This window comes from Crassostrea angulata, chromosome 3 (genome assembly GCF_025612915.1).
Source record: "Crassostrea angulata isolate pt1a10 chromosome 3, ASM2561291v2, whole genome shotgun sequence".
NCBI lineage: Eukaryota > Metazoa > Mollusca > Bivalvia > Ostreida > Ostreidae > Magallana > Magallana angulata.
The window spans coordinates 58,063,933-58,086,832 of NC_069113.1; the positions used below are offsets into that span (position 1 = coordinate 58,063,933).

The 22,900-nt window shown below is 38.1% G+C and overlaps 1 protein-coding gene across 1 annotated transcript; it reads right to left on the reverse strand.

Moving 5' to 3' along the window:
- Positions 1–6,842: 6,842 nt before the first annotated feature.
- On the reverse strand, positions 6,843–22,313 carry LOC128178594 (cartilage oligomeric matrix protein-like). The gene is made up of 24 exons (XM_052845845.1): positions 21,925–22,313; positions 21,604–21,771; positions 21,117–21,331; positions 20,504–20,777; positions 17,872–17,957; positions 16,600–16,678; positions 15,760–15,927; positions 14,955–15,427; positions 14,726–14,866; positions 14,536–14,613; positions 12,222–12,371; positions 12,038–12,142; positions 11,851–11,958; positions 11,375–11,543; positions 10,907–11,025; positions 10,477–10,529; positions 10,301–10,386; positions 9,476–9,571; positions 9,130–9,308; positions 8,754–8,802; positions 8,330–8,601; positions 8,103–8,200; positions 7,877–8,016; positions 6,843–7,605 (listed from the first exon to the last, which is right to left on the reverse strand). Exons 1-24 carry the CDS (start codon positions 21,995–21,997, stop codon positions 7,499–7,501), a joined length of 3,486 nt encoding a protein of 1,161 aa, XP_052701805.1. The 5' UTR covers positions 21,998–22,313; the 3' UTR covers positions 6,843–7,498.
- Between the last annotated feature and the right edge of the window lie 587 nt (positions 22,314–22,900).

The window sequence follows — 22,900 nt, forward strand, 5'->3', positions numbered from 1 at the left end:
GGCCTCTTGTTACAAAAACGCTCCGTTTTTAAAAGCCATGCAAACATTGACATTGCTCGATCTGCCACAGTGTGTGGTTTGCGCATGTGCGATGGTATAACATACACACGAAAGCGGTCTACAATTATCGAATATTTTTTAAGTATATGTGCCTTATGGTGTTCCGATGGGGCCACTTCGACCTTTGCACTTTTGCCTTTAGGTCGAGGTGCGAGAGTGCGAAGTTGCGAAGGCGAAAGTGCGACGGCGAAGGAGCGAAGATGCAAAGGCGAAAATGAGAAGTTGCGAAGGCGAAGAAGCGATACTACTATCGCTCCTTCGCCATTGCAACTTCGCACTCTCGCCTTCGCCTTTTTATAATTGTGGAGCTCTCTATCGTTTAAAGACAATTTCAGCTGTATAAAAGGACATCTGAGGCAATCGATTAGCATTTACTTTCAAAAGCCTGCGCAGATCTGATCCATAACTTTTTCGGGGGGGGGGGGGGGGGCGATAATTATATTTGTCCGGGGGGGGGGGGGGGGTCCGAGACATTTTTTTGAGATTTTATTATATATAATCAATAAATTAAATTTTCCGGGGGATGGGATCCGGACCCTCTCTCCCCCTTTACTGCATGTGTGAAGTTATATTGAATTTTCCGGGGGGGGGGGGGGGGGGGGGAAGGCGGACCCCCTCTCCCCCTCTAGATCCATACATGAGTTAGGAGTGTCGCATAATGAAATTAGAATGTTACTGTGTTTGATCCACGGTAAACAGACAACTGGTAAGTGACAGGAGTCTGGAAGTGCATATGTATACATTATGGCGGACATTACATTTTATGTGGAGTTTATAATGATTAGGCATAGCCAGCTCTGGCAGGCACGTAGCATCGTTTTTGAAAGTGGGGGGGCCAGACTGATCCAAAATATTTTGACAAGAAAAAAAAAAAAGGGAAATTTTAAGTTTCCCAAAATCTTCAAAATCCTAATCCGTGGGGGCGGGGGGGGGGGGGGGGCTGGCGAACTATATAACTTTAATTTCACTTCTCATTTCCTTATTTTCATACCAATTTTTTACGTACTCCCAAAAAAGTGGGGGGGGGGGCAACTCCATGATCATTCCATTTTTAACATGTAAATTTTAAAAAAATTGGTTGCTGCGAGAAAAAGTGGGGGGGGGGGGGGGGGGGGCTGCCCCCCCCCCCCCCCCCCCGATGCTACGTGCCTGTCTGGTAAACATATTTGTCACATTAAAATATTTATAAACATTCATAGTAAGCACAATGGCCTAGCGCATGCGTACCAATAATATCATGGATTAATCGGAAAACCTTGGAGAGTACGATGCCTGCATCAAATTCTATGTAATCGAGCAAGACTTTCTGAATGCTATCAAAAAAGGCGAAGGCGAAAGTGCGAAGTTGCAGAGACGAGAGTGCGAAGTTGCGAAGGCGAAGGAGCGATAGTAGTATCGCTCCTTCGCCTTCGCACCTTCGCACTTTCGCCATCGCATCTTCGCCGTCGCATCTTCGCACTTTTGCTCCTTCGCACTCTCGCACTTTCGCCTTCGCAACTTCGCACTGTCGCATCTTCCACCTAAAGGCGAAAGTGCGAAGGTCGAAGTGGCCCCATCGGAACACCATAGTGTCTGGATTTAGATATTTCTTGCCAGTGCAGTGGTTGTCTATTATTTTTGTTCAAAACGCGTTTTTACAAGTCTTTCGACCAAGGTAACGTGTTCGGGTGTATGAAATACCCGAATGCGGTGAAGCATGAATAGTGCTCTCGGCCTTATATAGGGGTTGTGTAGCGATGAGCAGAACAATAGGAATCGACAACTAAGATGGCGGTAGTCGGAGATATAAGGGATATAATGCGTATTTATGAATTCATGTCAGCTTTAATATAGTGTAACCAAAACTATTACGTAGCCAAGAAGCTTTGTCAAAGCGCTACCTTTGATGTCGATCTTTATCTAATGTAATTGTAATTAGGGCCCCGCAAGGATTTGCGGGTGCCCTATAGTAATCACTCTGTCTGTCCGTCCGTCTGTCAGTCCGTCCGTCACTCTTCCGTCCACAAATTTTCTGTTTTTTTTCTAATAACTTTTTTTTATGGTTGCCCAATCAAGTTCAAATTTGGTATGGTAGTTCAGTAGGCAGAAATACATATTTTGATGCTAAGTTTGGTTCTCTATGTCTTCTGGTTTGGAGCTGGGGTGGTGGGGTAGATTCCTTAACTATGCATAAGAATGAATGGGCAAAGAGAGATAACTGCTGAGAATGTTACCATTGTATACTTGAAAGGCTGTGCAATATTTGTCCTTTGGGATTAATTAACCTTCCACAGGAAGAAAATCCTAAGCTTTATCTTTATCTGTCATATTGAGATTAATTACTGCTCTGCCCGTGTCTGCAAATGAACTTTGTTTTGAAGTTAAGGTCCATTTTGAATGATGTGTAGTATTGTGTACATTCTTTGAAATATGGATTTAAAATATAATATTCATACTTTATTTTGGTTAAAATACCATACATAAAATAAATTTATGATAATTTTATTGAATTCTAATATCAAGATATATATTAACTTATTAAGATATCCTTTTTCACTATTTTATTTTTTAATTATTTTCTTTCTGCCTTAATGCTGTTGATTTTAACGGGTAATCAGATAATAACCTCATTCTGTCATTTCTGAAAAAAATCTTATTGTAAATTTAGAAGAAAAGGATGAGAGAGCAGAACAATTAATCCCCTGGGATTAATTATCTTGCCTGCTGCAGAAAATCTAGAGGATTATCTCTAACTGTCGTATGAAGATTAATGAACACCTTAGTCTGCAACTGATGTTTGTTTTGAAGTTGAGGTCAACCCTGGGTGATACAATGTATTTGCATTCACTGAAGGCTTGCATTTTATAAAACACCTGTTTAAATCTTTTTTAAATACATGTACACATTTAATTTAGTTTTTTTTATAAGACGTGAGGTTATCCCTGTCTTATGCAGATACAAGATTACTATTTAGAGTTTTTGGAGATTCAGGAATTATCTTGAAATTTTTAAAATACAGTTGTTACTTATAATTTTCATATTATTTTTTACCACCTTATATATATTGCAGTTCTTTACATCTTATGCCGGGCATTTATTTTTCATCATTGTTAATATAAAGAGGATGGAATTCAAAGGTTTTTTTTCACTTCTCTATATTAATTGTCATAGCGGGGCCCTTCCTGACTGGTCAGTTTTCTAGTTCTTTTAAAAAACAAAAATTGACAAATTCAAAATTTTAAAAATTTATGCATGTATAGTGGTTGTTCTTAGTATACAGGCACTGTACCAGTCATTGGCTAAGATTTAACGTTTTCTTTTCGTATATCCTTATTTCTTGACTTGACATACTTTATATGGCGAACTCCTGATTTATCCTGCGGTCAGATTATATCATTATTTGAAACCAAAAACATCTTGTTTTGTGCTTTTTAGCACGCCCTGAATTTGCCGAGTTTCTTCGATTTACTGTACCAGTTACTGGCTTCATGATAATAACATAATAAAATCCCTGATTTTATACATATTGATCTTGTACTCCTCAAAATGCAATTTGAATTATGTCCCTTGTTTGGTCAGCCTAAATGTTGTAGGGTTTTACATTATAAATTCTTTTGTCTCGGAATTCAGTGAATTTCTTTTGTTTATACATGTTACATATGCATTGAAAGGCATGTAGCCATGGGTTGGGGGGGGGGGGGGGCTGGCAGCAACTATTTTTCTTATATGTACATAGTAAAAATGGAATTATCATAGAGTTGGCCCCCCACTTTTTTGGGAGTATGTAAAATATTGGAATGAAAATGAGAAAAATTGAAGTTATAAGTAATGAAATACTTAACTCCCCCCATTTTCTGATGAAACATTGTGTTCGATAATACCTCAAATTGAGCTCATTGATATCTTACATTGAGCTAATGGATATTGATACTTCACATTGAGCTCATGGATATTAATACCTCACATTGTGTTCATTGATATCTCACATTGAGCTAATGGATATTGATACCTCACATTGAGATCATGGATATTGATACTTCATATTGAGCTCATGGATATTGATACTTCATATTGAGCTCATGGATGTTAATACCTCACATTGTGTTCATTGATATCTCACATTGAGCTAATGGATATTGATACCTCACATTGAGATCATGGATATTGATACTTCATATTGAGCTCATGGATGTTAATACCTCACATTATGCTCATTGATATCTCACATTGAGCTAATGGATATTGATACCTCACATTGAGATCATGAATATTGATACTTCATCTTGAGCTCATGGATGTTAATACCTCACATTGTGCTCATTGATATCTCACATTGAGCTAATGGATATTGATACCTCACATTGAGATCATGGATATTGATACTTCATATTGAGCTCATGGATGTTAATACCTCACATTGTGCTCATTGATATCTCACATTGAGCTAATGGATATTGATACCTCACATTGAGCTCATGGATATTGATACTTCACATTGAGCTCATGGATGTTAATACCTCACATTGTGCTGATTGATATCTCACATTGAGCTAATGGATATTGATACCTCACATTGAGCCCATGGATATTGATACTTCACATTGAGCTCATGGATGTTAATACCTCACATTGTGCTCATTGATATCTCACATTGAGCTAATGGATATTGATACCTCACATTGAGATCATGGATATTGATACTTCATATTGAGCTCATGGATGTTAATACCTCACATTGTGCTCATTGATATCTCACATTGAGCTAATGGATATTGATACCTCACATTGAGCTCATGGATATTGATACTTCACATTGAGCTCATGGATGTTAATACCTCACATTGTGCTCATTGATATCTCACATTGAGCTAATGGATATTGATACCTCACATTGAGCTCATGAATATTGGTACCTCACATTGAGTATATTGATACCTCACATTGAACTCATGGAATTGATAACTCATATTGTGCTCATGGATATCTCCCATTGAGCTCGTGGATATTGATACCTCCCATTGAGCTCAAGGACATTGATACTTCATATTTAGCTTATGGATATTGATACTTCATATTGAGCTCATAGATATTGATACTTCATATTGAGCTCATGGATTTTGATACTTGATACTGAGCTCATGGATATTGATACCTCACATTGTGCTCATGGATATTGATACTTCATATTGAGCTCATGGATATTGATACCTCACATTGTGCTCATGGATATTGATACTTCATATTGAGCTCATGGATATTGATACCTCACATTGTGCTCATGGATATTGATACTTCACACTGAGCTCATGGATATTGATACTTCACATTGAGCTCATAGATATTGATACCCAACATTGTGCTCATGGATATTGATACTTCACATTATGCTCATGGATATTGATACTTCACATTGTGCTCATGGATATTGAAAAGTCATACTGTGCTCTTGAATATTGATACCTCACTTTTAGCTCATGAATGTTGATACATCATATTGAGCTCATTGATATCTTACGTACATTGAGCCAATGGCTATTGATACCTCACATTGAGCTTACAGATATTGATACTTCACATTAAGATCATGGATATTGATACTTCATATGGAGCTCATGGATATTGATTCTTCACATTGAGCTCATGAATAATAATAGCTCACATTGAGCTTGTGGATATCCTACATTAAGCTCATGTATATTGATAACTCATATTGAGCTCATTGATATCTCACATTGAGCTCATGGATATTGATAAGTCGTATTGTGTTCATGGATATCTCCCAAAGAGCTTATGGAAATTGATAACTCATATTGTGCTCATGGATATCTCACTTTGAGCTCGTGGATATTGATACCCCATATTGAGCTCATGGACTTTAATACTTTATATTGAGGTCATTGATATATTACATTGAGACAATTGATATTGATACCTCAAATTGAGCTCATGGATATTGATACCTCACATTGTGCTCATAGATATCTCACATAGAGCTCATGGATATTGATACCTCACATTGTGCTCATGGATATCTCACATTGAGCTCATGGATATTGATAACTCATAGTGTGCTCATGGATATCTCCCATTGAGCTCGTGGATATTGATACCTCGCATTGTGCTCATAGATATTGATACTTCACATTAAGCTCATGGATATATTGATACTTCATATTGTGCTCATGGATATCTTACATTGAGCTTATGGATATTTGATACCTCACATTGAGCTCATGAATTTTGATACCTCACATTATGCACACTGATATCTCACATTGAGCTCATGGATATTGATAACTCATATTGTGCTCATGGATATCTCACATTGAGCTCGTGGATATTGATACCTCATATTGTGCTCATAGATATTGATACTTGACATTTAGATCATGGATATTGATAGCTCACATTGAGCTCATGGATATTGATACTTCATATTGAGCTCATGGATATTGATAGCTCACATAGAGCTCATGGATATTGATAACTCATATTGTGCTCATGGATATATCTCATTGAGTTCATGGATATTGATACCTCATATTGTGCTCATAAACACTGGTACCTCACATTGAGCTCATGGACATTGATACTTCATATTTAGCTTATGGATATTGATACCTCACATTGAGCTCATGGACTTTAATACTTTATATTGAGCTCATTGATATTTTACATTGAGCCAATGGATATTGATACCTCATATTGAGCTCATGAATATTGATACCTCACATTGTGCTCATGAATATCTCACATTGTGCTCATGAATATTGATTCCTCACATTGTGCTCATGAATATCTCACATTGTGCTCATTAATATTGATACCTCACATTATGCTCAGTGATATCTAACATTATGAGAACAGTGCTGTCGCAGATGTGGTCGACGATTTTTTTAAAAGTGTGTAAAAAGTATTTGCACAGGTATGTATAACGTTAATATTCCTAGATTCCAATGCTTATGTTGAGAACTCGAATCAGCGGAAGTTAGCCCAGGCAATAACACACTGTTTTATACATGTATTCATTAAAAGATCATCGTTTGGGTAAATATACAGTAAGACCTTGTTGACACAACGCCAGGTAGTGACAATGTACAATGCCTGCCTGTTTCATGCAGTCGTTACGTTTCGGTAATACCCCCTCTCAACCACCATGAAGTGTTGTCCGTTGCTGAATGTTCTTTATCATTCTAAAGGATGAATATTTATCATTCAGAGAAAAAAATCCCCAAATATTCAATTTTATCTGGGCTTATTAGAGACAATAATTCACACAAATGCACAATGCATATTGTGGAAATAGCAAACGTTATTTACTTTTACTTCAGATCGAACACAAGTTTTAATAAATTGACATCTAAACAATTCCTCGTTTTTGTAGCATTTTGCGGAACTTTTTATCTTTGAGGTGTTGACTTGGTGTGAGTTTTGGTAAGTGAGGCCGACAGAGGAATCTCTAGCGACGTCTCCTGACAAACTCGTGCAGCCCCGAGTCCTCCAGGAACCCGTCCATAGGCTCCAGGGGTTCAGCCCCCTCCCTCAGTAAACCACTAGGAACGTAGTCTGCAAAGGGCAGAAAAGTGAACGACTGTAGGCATCAATTTTGCGGATTTAATGAAAACACTTTTAAGGATACGTTGTATGTTAATTCTTGGCTAATAATCCCAAATACAATACTAGGATGTTAAGAGTAAAGACTGGTTTTTCGTGAATCAATTAACTTAACAACGAAATCCACAAAAATGGTATTCAACGAATATTCATTTGATGAAACCATAGTATTTTGAAATTAAATTAAAGCTGAAGCTAGAACACTTGTGATTAGTGAACTTACCGTTACATCTGTAGACCAGGTTGGACCAAATCACGCCCTCCTGGGAGAAACTAAACACTCCCAGCTTCCCGCCTCGCAGTGTGGCATCATAAACGTTTCCGGAATCCGCCACCAGATTGGTTTCCTCAAATAACAACATCCTGTAATAGAGTCCAATTATAAGTAAGTTATACAATAGGTTTATTTATTTATGGACGGATTACTACTGCTTCTCGTCCTGGCATACCTGATGAGGCCAATGTCTGGCCGATGGATGAGTTCTAGTCTGTACGCTGTCTTCTCTTTCCAGCCAGCATTACGGGGGTCTTTCCAGAGAAGCTTTACCTGGAGAAATTCAAAACACGTAAACTAATTGGGAGGATTAACCGTGAATAGGGAGAGTTTACATATAAATACTAGTATTCACCAAGCCACCCAATACGACCCAAAATAAACATATTTGTGATTAATTACTTCATCCTCTGTGTCTCCAGTATGCCACAAAGCATTTCGGAGATATTCACCGGGCCCAGTTTTGGAATTCACAAGCTTCAGCTGAATCCCTGGTTCTGCGACTGCGCGGAATGGAGTAGGGTGCCAGTATGTCTGCGCAGACTTCTTCCACATGATACAGTAGAATTTAGAACTGTCCTGGAAACTAAAGATGAACCCTGCATAGTCATCATCTACCTCGGTGTTAACAAAGAATGTTCCACTGAAGTCGACTCCAGAGAAAGTGGTATTACCTGACGAAGAAAACGAAGCATGCTTTATAATGCAAAAGAACATATGATAGTATGACAAATTTGGATTTCCTACGTAATGGCAATTGTTAGAATCCGATATATTAAGGTATTAGATCATACGTCATGCAGTAATCTCACGTCCGTGTACTCACTGACTGCCAGCCCTGGGTCGCTGTTCTTTGTTTGTATAATCTCCGCCCCCTAAAAGAGTCTCTCTATGTTATTGTCATCGTTAACTTATATCATGACATGCTTCTGCTTACATTGCAGAAAGACAACTCCAAAGAAAATATGTTACAAATCAAAGCATCGAATTATTTCTCAGATATGAAGAATTCTTGGTATGTGTCATAAGTTAGCTATGTACTTGATACCCTTTTCCATAAATCAGTGGTAACAAGCATATTAATGAAAATATGTCACGAGGACTCTAGTATCAATCGACGTGTTTTGATAAGGAAACTTACTATATCAGATAAAGAAAATCAAAGCTACAGAAAATCTGGACACAGATCTCAATATATGTACCTGATTACGGATGTGCCACTCTGGATCAATCTGAGAATCTCCTACCGGGTCCAGCAGGATAGTCTGAAAGGTCCGGAAGTCGGTGGAGTGGATGTCCTTATGTTCCGGACAGACGTCCTCTACGTCAGCATAGCCATCCCCGTCACTGTCTTCTGCGCATGCGTCTCCGTACTCATCGCCTATACACCAAAGTCAGTTTGATTTACAAGCTTCAAGCCAACACATACGTAATACAGATGTTTAAAATAGAGCCTATTTCAATCTTTAATGGAGAGGCAACCTGTTGCAATTGAAATTTTTCATCTGTGTAGATTTATGGATAGTTTCTCTTTGATTATCGACTCACCATCTGAATCAGTCTGGTCTGGGTTCCACACCAGGGGGCAGTTGTCGTCATCATCAAGGATACCATCGTCATCATCGTCGTCATCACAAACATTGCCTGCGTGAGTATATTACAGCAAAGGTGTGAGCACTACGTGTAAGATCAACAACAGCCACTGACACCAACTGGTCTATTTGCTAAATACGTGAAAAAAATTAAAACTTTGGACAGAAAGACTCACAAAAATTGTTCCCTTGGTCAGAAACTCTTACCTTTGCTTTGAAGGCCTTACCAAGATTTAACTTGTGTTATGAAGGCCTTACCAAATTGTACCTTTAGTATGAAGGCCTTACCCAAACTGTACCTTTGTTATGAACGCCTTACCAAGATTTTAAAACCTTTGTTATGAACGCCTTACCCAAATTGTACCTTTGTTATGAACGCCTTACCCAAATTGCACCTTTAATATGAAAGCCAAATTGTGCCTTTGGTATGAATTCCTTACCCAAATTGTACCTTTGGTATGAATTCCTTACCCAAATTGTACCTTTTGTATGAACGCCTTACCCAGCTTGTACCTTTGGTATGAATTCCTTACCCAAATTGTACCTTTGGTATGAATGCCTTACCCAGGTTGAACCTTTGGTATGAACGCCTTACCCAGCTTGTACCTTTGGTATGAATGCCTTACCCAGGTTGAACCTTTGGTATGAACGCCTTACCCAGGTTGAACCTTTGGTATGAATGCCTTACCCAGGTTGAACCTTTGGTATGAACGCCTTACCCAGTTTGTACCTTTGGTATGAACGCCTTACCCAGTTTGTACCTTTGGTATGAACGCCTTACCCAGGTTGTCATCGTCTGTGTCCAGTTGGTCGGCGTTGGGCAGGAACTCACAGTTATCGTAGTTGTCTTGGACACCGTCACGATCCCTGTCCAATATTAAATCAGTCTTTTTGATGACTTAGCTTATGATATTAACAGTAAACAAAATCATCGAGATTAAAAGTCAACATTCTTACTCGTCCTCATTCGTGTCACAGACGTCGCCGACAAAATCGTGGTCCGAGTCATTCTGTAAAGATATGTATCCGTGATTAGAGAATGCTATGTGAGTGTTTATAGTGGTGAAGAGTCCAATGGTGTGATTTCCTGTATTTGTTTGCCGTGAGTAGGCAATGTTACCTGTACTTTGTTGGCAGTAAACATACACTTACGTGTACTTTGTAGGTAGTGAACGGACAGTTGCTTGTACTTTGTTTGCGGTGTACTGAGAGTAACTTGTATTTTGTTGGCAGTAAATGGACAATGTAACCTGTATTTTGTTGACAGTTAACGGACAAAGTGAACAGTTACCTGTACTTTGTTGACAGTAAACGGACAGTTGCCTTTACTTTGTTCGCAGTGAACAGACAGTTACCTGTACTTTGTTGGCGGTGAATGGACAGTTACCTGTACTTTGTTGGCGGTGAACGGACAGTTATCACAGAGGTCTCCCACCCCGTCCTCGTCAGAGTCAATCTGGTCGGGGTTGTCTACCTTTGGACAGTTGTCCACCTCATTCAAAAGTCCTACAAGAAATACATCACACTGTAAATCAATACATGACAGGATGCTAGATCTTACGACTTTCATACCGTAAGGACAGTGATTTAATAGCAACTGCAATCCAGTGATGATCATTGCAGTGTCACTTCAAAGGAAACAAAATGATCTCAAACATACTCCATAACATCACCGTTTCTGTCGCAAGGATTAGCCTAAACCTTTAGCTGACACGATGTTCTATCACGTTTCATCTTTTATGTTTTCAACATTTTTTATTCAGACCTGTTGATAGTACAATGACTTGTTCTCGATCCTTTGTTAACTCTCGCCGTCGTCATCAATATCATTATCTCACCGTCATCATCATCTTACCGTCATCATCAATATCCGGGTCACAGGCGTCCCCTAGGCCGTCTTTGTCCGTGTCCTCTTGGTCAGAGTTGGGGACACTAGGACAGTTATCGCACGCGTCACCATGGCGATCTTTGTCCCCCTCGTCCGAGTCTTCCTGTTCCGGGTTTGCCACATACGGGCAATTATCCTACAATGCATCAAGCACATCCTTTAGGCTAGGCTCCCACCGCCGAGCGATCTGTTACAAACACTGCAATTGACCAATTGTAGCTGATTGTGAAACTTCTCTTAAATTTTAGGCTTGGATACGATCGCAACTGATCACAGCGCAGGTGCATGTCTCCTCCGATACAGATCACGATAAGAGGGCACGAAATTGACATGCTGCGCTTGGTAACGATGCATGGTGATTTCATACGATGATAACAAATGAAAATTAATCGTGTTGATCATAGAATTTTTATTACAATCAGAACCTTTTCTATTTCTCTTACCGGATCGTTTCCGACTCCATCACCGTCTATGTCCTCATCACAAGCATCGCCGATCCCGTCTAAGTCCACGTCCTCCTGGCCGCTGTTCGGAACCTCCCGGCAGTTATCCTGTATTCGTGAAAAGTTTGCTATTATTATCCAACAGTATTATCAATATACAGTACCATCACAATTTGAATTAACCTACCCTTGCACACCGGAATTCTTTACAACGAAGTTCAATGTTAGGAACTCCATCCAGGTCACTGTCTTTTGCGCAAAATTTCCCGTTGCCTGCGTAACCAATTCTACACTGTAAAGTTAAACAGAATATGAAGTTTATTTTCCATAAACAACGATATAGTTATCTCTATGTAGATATTTCACTGTACCTGACAGTCATAGCCGGAAGTTCCCATAATGCACAGTGCGTGTTTGTGACACTCGGTGATGGCGTCTGGACATAACGTGGTCATTTCCTGACAGCCGATCGTCTGGTTCCCCGCGTAATCTTCAAAGCAGTCCCCGCATACAAAGGAGCCCTGTCATAGAGGAGAGTAAATCGAACGCTCTTAAATATTGTAATATTAGAGTATAGTCTATGCTAACTTATCAAAATACAACGCATAGAATATCTGCGGTAGCATAATAATATATACCCACACAGCAGCAACCGTTGTGGTGAACATGGGAATGAAAAACACTACCAGTAGGTTGATTTGAAGAGAATATCTGGTGTCAATGTCGTTGTATTCGAACAATGAGAACATTTACCTAACCACGACGTACAACTAAATCATGTACGTATTTATGTATATAACATACCAGTGTATTGGCACAATGGAAGTATACATGTATATAACATACCAGTGTGTTGGTACAATGGGAGTATACATGTATATAACCTACCAGTGTGTTAATACAATGGGAGTATACATGTATATAACCTACCAGTGTGTTTGGTACAATGGGAGTATACATGTATATAACATACCAGTGTGTTGGTACAATGGGAGTAATCGTACAACCTACCAGTGTGTTGGTACAATGGGAGTATACATGTATATAACATACCAGTGTGTTGGTACAATGGGAGTATACATGTACAGTTAAACTTCGGTATCTCGAACTTGGCGGGACTTAGAAAAAACTTCGAGATATCCGAGGGTTCGAGATATCAAAGTTCATGGAAGTTGGTCTTTAATGTTCCTAGACACGCAAATGCACATATTTTTTCTATACATGTATACACACATGTATATAGTCATTTACGTTATCGTAATTCATAGTGTATAATAAAACACAGTCACTCAAAGATTTAATGTGTTTTATTTCATTTGTATAAACCTGAAATGTTCTTAAATTATCTTGAAAAGCAATACTTTTTAAAAGAAGACTAGCGGTCGTCTTTGTTTGTCAGCAATTCTTATAACCGGATATACATTACTCTAGGTAAATTGATAAACCAATTACAGTAAAAAGAACAAAAAACGGAAAACTAAAATCAACATTACTTATGCCTTCTCGACTTCTGTTATAGCCTTGAATTTTGTTTTAATGGTAAGCACCATTGCCAGATCATCTGTCTCCCGGGATTAAGACCGGGTCCTTCGTTAGATTGTTTATCAGAGATGATGGGTACCGAGAATTGAGTCTCTATAGTGTAAATTCATATAACTCAAGAAGTATTTAATTAATTTCTTGATTTCTTTTTCACTTTTATGTCTTTACAAAATAATAATTCCAAGTTATGTTTAATTATCGTGTCATCCGATGTCACTATGTAAGCATCGTCGATAACCTAGCTTGCGTAATTATGAAGAAAGGATTTGAACATCGTGGGGCTGTTAAGGCGTGAAAATCACAGGTGACCCCAGTAATAGCACGTGCTCTACTAACGGATCTGTTCAATAGACCGGAAAATCGGCATAAAAGAAAGACAGTGCACTGAGGGTGTGAAATTACTGAGGCGGTTAATTAACTTGACTTCGAGACAACGCATGTCTCCTAGTGACTGGGGCCGTAAGTTTACTTCGAGATAAGCGGGGTATTCGAGATTTCCGTGTTCGACATACCGGGTTTTTTTTTATAATCATTTATATAGTAAAACTGGTCGGGACCACAGATATACCTCGAGATATCCGTGGTATTCGAGATATCGGTGTTCGAGATACCGAAGTTTAACTGTATATAACATACCAGTGTGTTGGTACAATGTGAGTATACATGTACATGTATATAACCTACCAGTGTGTTGGTACAATGGGAGTAATCGTACATCATACCAGTGTGTTGGTACAATGGGAGTAATGGTACAACATACCAGTGTGTTGGTACAATGGGAGTAATGGTACAACATACCAGTGTGTTGGTACAATGGAAGTATACATGTATATAACATACCAGTGTGTTGGTACAATGGGAGTATACATGTATACAACATGGTACAATGGGAGTAATCATACAACATACCAGTGTGTTGGTACAATGGGAGAAATCGTACAACATACCAGTGTGTTGATACAATGGGAGTAATCGTAACATACCAGTGTGTTGGTACAATGGGAGTAATGGTACAACATACCAGTGTGTTGGTACAATGGGAGTAATGGTACAACATACCAGTGTGTTGGTACAATGAAAGTATACATGTATATAACATACCAGTGTGTTGGTACAATGGGAGTATACATGTATATAACCTACCAGTGTGTTGGTACAATGGGAGTAATCCACACAGCCACCATTCTTCCCGTCCTCACACTCGTTAACGTCCTCGCAAACCTGTACAGGTTAAAAAGTGAAGTAACTGAAGTTTACAAGTTGCATAAGGGCATATTGGTAAAGAATTACAAAAATTCTACAATAAGGAAAAAGAAAACACGCAGCATCAAACCTGTTTTAAGGATTCTATGCCTTCAACGCCAACACCAAATACGTCATTTCCTGAAAATCCAGTAGGACAGTTCGAACACCTGAATCCGGGAGTAAGATTGATGCATTCCGCCATCTCACTGCAGGGGTTGAATACCCTACACTGGTAAAGATAAAGCAAGAATTAATGCAAAGAAAAGTCATATCATTAGAAAATAAATTGTGTGTGGTTGCATCGTGGGATCGAGAACCTCGTCGATATCGGTGCAGTGACTTCCGTTTCCTTTGTACCCGTCCGGACAAGAGCCACACTGGAATCCCGCGGCAGAATCCACACACTCCACTCCCGGAAAACAAGTATTGTCCGCACATTCAATAGGACGACATCCAAACTTGGTCCCATTTCCGGTCATTCCCTGTGGGCATGCGCCACATTGGTACCCATCACTGGTATCCAAACACGTGGTGCCATCAAAGCATGGGAAATGTTCGCAGCGTACAGGGATAGGTTCACAGCCATTGGCTGTTCCGTTACCCTCCATCCCCTCTGGACAGTCCCCGCACGTGTAACCGTAGGTCGTTTCGATGCACGCGACGCCTGGGTAACAAGGATCGGACTCGCAGCGCTCCACGGTCTGACAACCGCCCCGTGAGGCGTGACCGGTGACCCCTACTGGACACTGACCACACCGGGCCCCACCCTCCGTTTCCGTGCACGAAACACCTGTGGAGAGACATTTTAGGTAATGTGTGGCTCAGATTTGATAGTAGGCGATCAATTATGATTATAATATTAAAATGAAGACTATTGTATAAATATCATAAAAAAGCAATGAAATAATCATTCCTTGTCTCCACAAATAATTATGGTTAAAAATAAAATGTACTGTTACAAACTCCATTCAAGTATATTACTATTTAACTAAAACTAAAATTTTCTATATATAAGATATCTTAGAGGTTTGATTTTACAAGTCTGATTTTGATTGAATTGAGTAAATGGTCAAATCTAAAATGAACACGTTTATAAATAATAACGTATGAACATCAAGTTGCCTGGATAACATGGGTTGTTGTCACACGTGATCTTTGGAGCACACGTGATTCCATCTCCAGTAAAACCAACAGGACACTCTCCACACCGGAAGCCCTGTGACGTATCCTCACACACCACGCCATTAAAACAGGGCTTCTCTTGACACGTGGCCACGACTTCCGGTCGGTCTACGAAAACAGTTCAATAATGCGACATCCATAGAAATATTATGGCATCCATGTTTCCACGTTTTATGAATATCAGTATATCACACAATGAATTTGATTGCCAAGTCAAAGAAGCACAAACAATCTAAAAAACTACTACAGTTTTAATTTGTCAGTGTGATATTTACAAGTTATTACCACTTTTTATACTTCAGACTACGAAGCTATGTTCTAGAGAAAACATATTAAAATATTGTAAACCCAGTCTATTTCAAACGCAATGAATATCGCGTGATTCGCAAACAACCTCTGTTCGCGGATAAATATATCGTTGCAGACCAGCGTTTGCTGCATGACACAAATCAAAGACTATTCGCTCACAGTAAAAAAGTCTGAAGTCTACACCCATATGACTGTTCATTAACAGAAGGATGCCTATGATACCATAGGCCTTTTACACTATTTCTGACTTTAAATAAACAGCACTGATTGAACGAACAAAAGTACAATATTTTACATTATGTCATATTGTAAATTTGGAATTTACCGGGTGGCAATAAATAAATTTACTACATTAAATAAATTTACTACATGACAATTATAAAATAACATTAAGCTACACTGTGCTAAAGTTACGGTCCATGTTTTTGGAATTCGATTATATGTGGCAGATTAAGACAACATTGATCTTACTTGTATTGGTGGAAGGAGTTCCGCCTCTGCACATCTCACAGCGGCTCAGCACCTCACGGAGATAGCGCGTCTCCTGACTCTAGCAATTAATGAACGATTCAATGAATATATATGAAAAAATTATATCATATGCCTTATATTATAGTATATCATTTTATATCAAGTTTTGGTAGTAAAAATAGTGGTGTGGAATATACAGGAAAATCAAAAACTGGATCACTGAAGCGTTGACGCATGAGCTGTGTCAACAATAGTTCGGACCGGAAGTATGTGATATAGCATTACTCGTTGATAAAGCAAAAGTTTGTCACAAAGGTAGTTACACCACACGTATAAGATAAAAATGCATATCAAATTGGTTACGTATATTTGAACATTTCATTTAATCTTGCAATATTAATCTCTTCAAACGCGTGATGACGTTTACTTGTGTTCATACGCCGTGATCAGATTTGACGTGTGTTATTGAAACACAAGGGGAGATGTACACCGAATGTAAATAATCATATTATTCTTAGTGTTTAGTGGATAGTTACTTGCCTAACAGTTACTAAAACATTTTTTCCAAACAGTGTGTGCATGTTATTAGATATTTTTTCCGTTTTTAGAATGTGTACACTAGTGTAAATATTTAAACAATAAAGTTTTTTCTTTGGGGAATCATGTGGGTATGAAGGTAGCGACATTGCAGTAAAATTACATAAACCCCGTTAGGTTTTCTAAAAAAAATTCTGCAATGATCGCTACCTTCTAACCACAAAAATCTTAAAAGAAAGCTTTTTATTGTTTATATTTACATCTTTCTTTTAACAAATTAATGAACTGATCGGAAAAAGTAAGTAAAATTAACTTTATTATTGTTGATGTTCATCAGTACGCTATATAAAAGACATACTAAAATAACATAGACGTATTATATGGCAATCTGTGTCTGATATCACATCATTTATATTTTGCTTAGACCGTGAATTTTCTTAGGTTGCTGAAGGTTTCAACAAATTGAAATTGGTTACAACTGAATGGTGTAGATTTCAGATCTGTCAGTTTCTATAGAACTATGAATTGCAACCACTCTCCGTTAGAAACAGAAGAAATAATAGTTGGTGGATGTATCTATAAACATTTCGTTTGGATATAAAAGTGAATAGATAATTTCTTTACACTTTATGGTTACATTTATGTACATATAAACATTTTTTGTGCATGTTTTGTGAATACAAAAGGTATTAAATAATGATTTTTTTTATGAATTTAAATAACTTTTTAACCGACCTGTAGGGTTATCTCCCGTTGTAACTGCTGTACGGCGGAAGTCAACGATTGTAAAGATGTAGAAAGAATTCGGGCTTCGGCAGGATCTGAAATTCCATAGATCCATCAGTCCTACAGAGTCTTATTACAAATACAAAAACAGAGCTTCCTTCATTCAGGGCAGGGCTAGATTGTGTCTATTCACCAACGAGATTTTGGAGGCTTCCCTCATGAGCCTACTGTTGTACATGTCTTACATCCGGGTCTTACAGATCTACCAGTCTCACAGTCCAATTAAAACCGATGCCATGGTATTTGTTATAGAAAGATTAAATACTTGTATTGAAACATGCATGTAATTTATGTATATTTTTTATAAGTATATATTCAGGTGATTGAACCCGCTCCCCCGTTCTGTAGACACTCCCTTGGAGCATACTCTAAAGATCGCTAGTTCAGGTATCATAACGGTATCTCAATGTGTGGCGGGTACTTATCATATCCTCCGCGATTCAGATCGTTTGATCAATTAAATGGACATTCTTGCTATTTGATATTTTTGAATCAATAAAAAATATAGAGGTATTGCATTCGAACACGAACTCAACACTTTGACATGTTAGCTGTATGTAAATATCGCTGTCAAATGCAAAGTACACTCTAATAGCAATCCAGACGGCTCTTTATTGTTATATCCAATTAGTTAAAATATGTGACATTTACATTTTTTAGTATTTACACGTTAGAAGTATCAAAACAATTAATCGCATATATTATAATATTTGCATTTCCATTGTTCTTTCCCACTGTAAGCCCATACGGAGGAGCTGCAATTATTTAAGAAATAAAGTACGAGTTTTCGTGAATGTTGCAGAATAACCTCCGAGGTCGAGAAATGTTGTTTTGAAATATAAAAGCCGAGGCGTTAGCCGAGGCTTTTATATTTCAAACAACATTTCGAGACCGAGGGGGTTATCCTGCAACATTCACGAAAACAAGAACTTTATTTCTATTCTACTAACAGCCCAATATTTCTACAGTTCGTTTCTCCTATAGAGAGACGATCTAGGTCATTTTGACGGCTGTTCCGTGCAACCCCAACGGATTTGTTAGTAATGTTTACATGTGTATCGATCAAAGGAATCACATGCAGACGACAGAATTTTTCTTTTGATATTTAATACTCTTCACTTATTTATAAAATATCTTTTGAGTTATTTTCCTAATATTTTAAGGGCAATTTAATACGATTATTACTACTACACGTTATATATTTATGTAAAAACACGCAGTGAAAATGTGCTGGGGAGGTCCTAGGAACAGCCGCATTGATCTCTTAAAAATAAACATTTGAGACAATACACATCGTTTTGACTGGAACTAACACGTGAAATTGACATAGTTTTAAAACTTTTTACGGTTTGAAGTTGTACTTTCATGGTCAGTGCGAGACAAATAGGGGCCTAGGTATTGCTGATCTGATAATTTACTGATGACGTTCGTGGTATATTTAAGAAATAAACAACGTTATTTAGTGAACATGGCGTTATGAATAGCAATTGCTCTGTTGGCATATTCCATGATGCGCGCTAGCGCATCATGGAAAATATGCCAGCAGAGCAGTTGCTATTCATAACGCCATGTTCACTAAATAATCATTGTTTATTACTTATATTTGCATTTTACCACTTGCAAATACCCTGTATTAGCTTAGACCTTGACATTTAGCTATTACATCAAAAGTAAACATTCAGACTGTAATGTATCTTTTTAATTCACATAGATTTGTTAACAGAATCAATGATGTGTTATAACAGTAATTCCTTTACAATGTTAACAAAAACATGTTTTAATATTACACGTAAATACGTCAATTTTAATGGAGTTGGAGAAAAACACATGATGTATCGTATAGTGGTTTAAATCTATAACGTCATGGAAAAGTATATATAACGTTACACCTTTATGACGTCATAGTATACTGACAGAGCAATTGCGATTATAGAGAAATAATTGCAGCTCCTCCGTATGGGCTTACAGTGGGAAAGAACAAAGGAAATGCAAATATTGGAGAATAATGTCCGCGGCATCTCTTTGATCTCGGCAATAACTGCAGTAGAATTCTCTATAATTGCAATTGCTCTGTCAGTATACTATGACGTCATAAACGTGTAACGTTATATATACTTTTCTATGATGTTATAGATTTAAACCACTGTACGATACATCATGTGTTTTTCTCCAACTCCATTAAAATTGACGTATTTACATGTAATATTAAAACATGTTTTTGATAACACTTTAAAGGAATTACTGTTATAACATATCATTGATTCTGTTAACAAATCTATGTGAATTAAAAAGATACATTACAGTCTGAATGTTTACTTTTGATGTAATAGCTAAATGTCAAGGTCTAGGCTAATACAGGGTATTTGCGAGTGGTAAAATGCAAATATAAGTAATAAACAACGATTATTTAGTGAACATGGCGTTATGAATGGCAACTGCTCTGCTGGCATATTTTCCATGATGCGCTAGCGCGCATCATGGAATATGCCAACAGAGCAATTGCTATTCATAACGCCATGTTCACTAAATAACGTTGTTTATTTCTTAACTAGACATCGGGAATATGAACATATTCTAATACCCATAGTGTTTGTGGACTTAGGATCCGGAAGCGTTATCTTGTTATGGCTTTCCGGAAGTTGGTGCCCTGACGTCCGCGCAGAGTGGTCCGTTTTGTCCTTTGAAGACGTCATTTCCTTATCCTTTGGTTTTTTGGGAAGCACCACTCGGACGATGGTCTCGTGGACATTCCTGGAAGAAGGGCTCTGTGTCGGTATGCTGACAGGACAGCCCTGGTTCTGAAGAATTGGTCGGACGTCACTTCCGATATAAAACCAAAATCTGGGGTTGATTTGCTACACAGAAAAAAAACAACAAAGGTCAAAGGTCGTCGTAATAATAGGGCTGTGTTATGCTGTTGTAAAATCTGTAACACATAATGTGCGCTGTGAGGTTTCATTTTTTGGAAGCTAATGTAAGAAAGTTGGTACTAAAAACGTGAGGAATTTGCTTCTGTTTTCTGCTTTTGACAAGTATATACGGTGCCACATGTTTCCAGTGTCAATCATGCATAGAAATGGTTTTGATTACGTTATTCATCGTCCGTAAAAACTTTGCATGTAAACAACATGAGAGAGAGAGAGAGAGAGAGAGAGAGAGAGAGAGAGAGAGAGAAGGTTGGATGGGAGTCTTACCTGTCTTTGAGTACCGACTAGCCCCTCTCTAATGGGGATAGAACTGGTTTCGTTGCCCACCAATTTACAATTAATATACAGTAGGATTTTATTGGGAGAGTTGAGCAGATCTTGGAAATGAAGCGTTATTCGAATATCTTTCTCTTTTAGCTGAGGTTGACACGGGAACGTTATTTGAAGTTCCTTTCCATCTCGGGATTTTACATGGATAATTACTATAAAAAAAAACCAACGGAATCATTTAATCCAAACACAATTTAAAAGAAATATGCAGTGTGGTGACATTTCTGAAGTTTTCCATAGAGTTTAAGCGTTCTATTATACAACTTACTTAATAATTATTTCATAAGACTAGAAAAACAATGTATTTATCTATAATGAACTTATTTATAAATATAGGAATGATAAAAGTTAATATTCAATTAAAATTCAATGTTGAAATCGCCCAGATTTGCGGTCGTTCATCAAATTGATTCCTGGACAATACCTTGATGCGACGTGAACTCCAGGTATACGATAAACTTTGTCCCCAGAGCCTCGTCCTCACCCCGGAACAGAACCAGCGCCCCCTGCCGTTCCTCCTCGTCGAACAGTTCCCCCGTCAGGTAGACATCTGACGTCATCAGAAACGCCGAACTTACGGCATCTTGTTCAACTTTCAATCAATGAACAAAAGTTCACGGTATGTAACATGCATAACGTGGTTATTCGACAGTTGTCATTTTAATTTTACAGAGATTTTACATATTTTTGTGATTTAAAAGCATGTCATGACAAAGCTAGGATTACAAGTTTTCAAAGAACATACCTTTATTAAATTCCAAAGAAACTTTGATTAATCCCAAAAGAACACAGGTTAAAAATACGAACTTATGGTTCATAACTTCAAACGTACGTGCAGTGTATAAAGAGTCAAATGAAATTAAAAAGAGCTGTGTGCTCAAAGACAGATGTCGGAACTATGGTACAGGCGCTTACAAAATTTGCACACTCAAGTGCCGATGTCTTGAAGTGTTTTGACTCAACTCGTGACTCCAAAGTGTTTAGATTATTTATTGCTGAGAGGATATTTCCAAATGCGATGGTCATGAAAGTATAAATGGGATACACATTTGATTTCCCCTATACATGTAAGTCTGTAGTTATTTATAGATCGGCATCAAAGATCTCTCGCACGCCCCCGCTGTTGGCGGGATTACCCCGTCCCGATGAGCGACCACCCCCGCAAATCGCACCTGTTGTTGGGGAATGATTTGTTGAAATTTCCCATCACGAACAAGTCTACATACAAGTTATTCATCTTTGAGAAGATTTTGATTCTAATTTTAATTTACGTTGCTGATAGAGCAGCTACGTTTAATCAATCAGAAACTTAGTTCACTTAATTTAAAGTACAAAGTAGTTGGGGTGGGAGGTCGTGCATAGCGGTTTGGAAGTAGGGGGATATTGATTTCACCAGCCCAGCCACTTCATGCACTTTATTAAGAGAGAGAGAGAGAGAGAGAGAGAGAGAGAGAGAGAGAGAGAGAGAGATTTAACTCTGAGAAAGAGAGATTTGATCTATATGAAAAAGATTAATATTAAATCAAATTCGAAGTGAAGTATGTTATATCACATCTTAGTAACTATTTTTAGAATTCCGATGAGGCTCGAATTGAATTGCATGTTGTTGTATTTGTGCGTGCGTTCGTACGTGCGTGTGTTCGTCTGTGGGTGCGTTCGTCTTGTATCGTTAGATGGACAATCTTTTTAAGCAATTGGTGTCCGTTCCATGGGCATCAAGA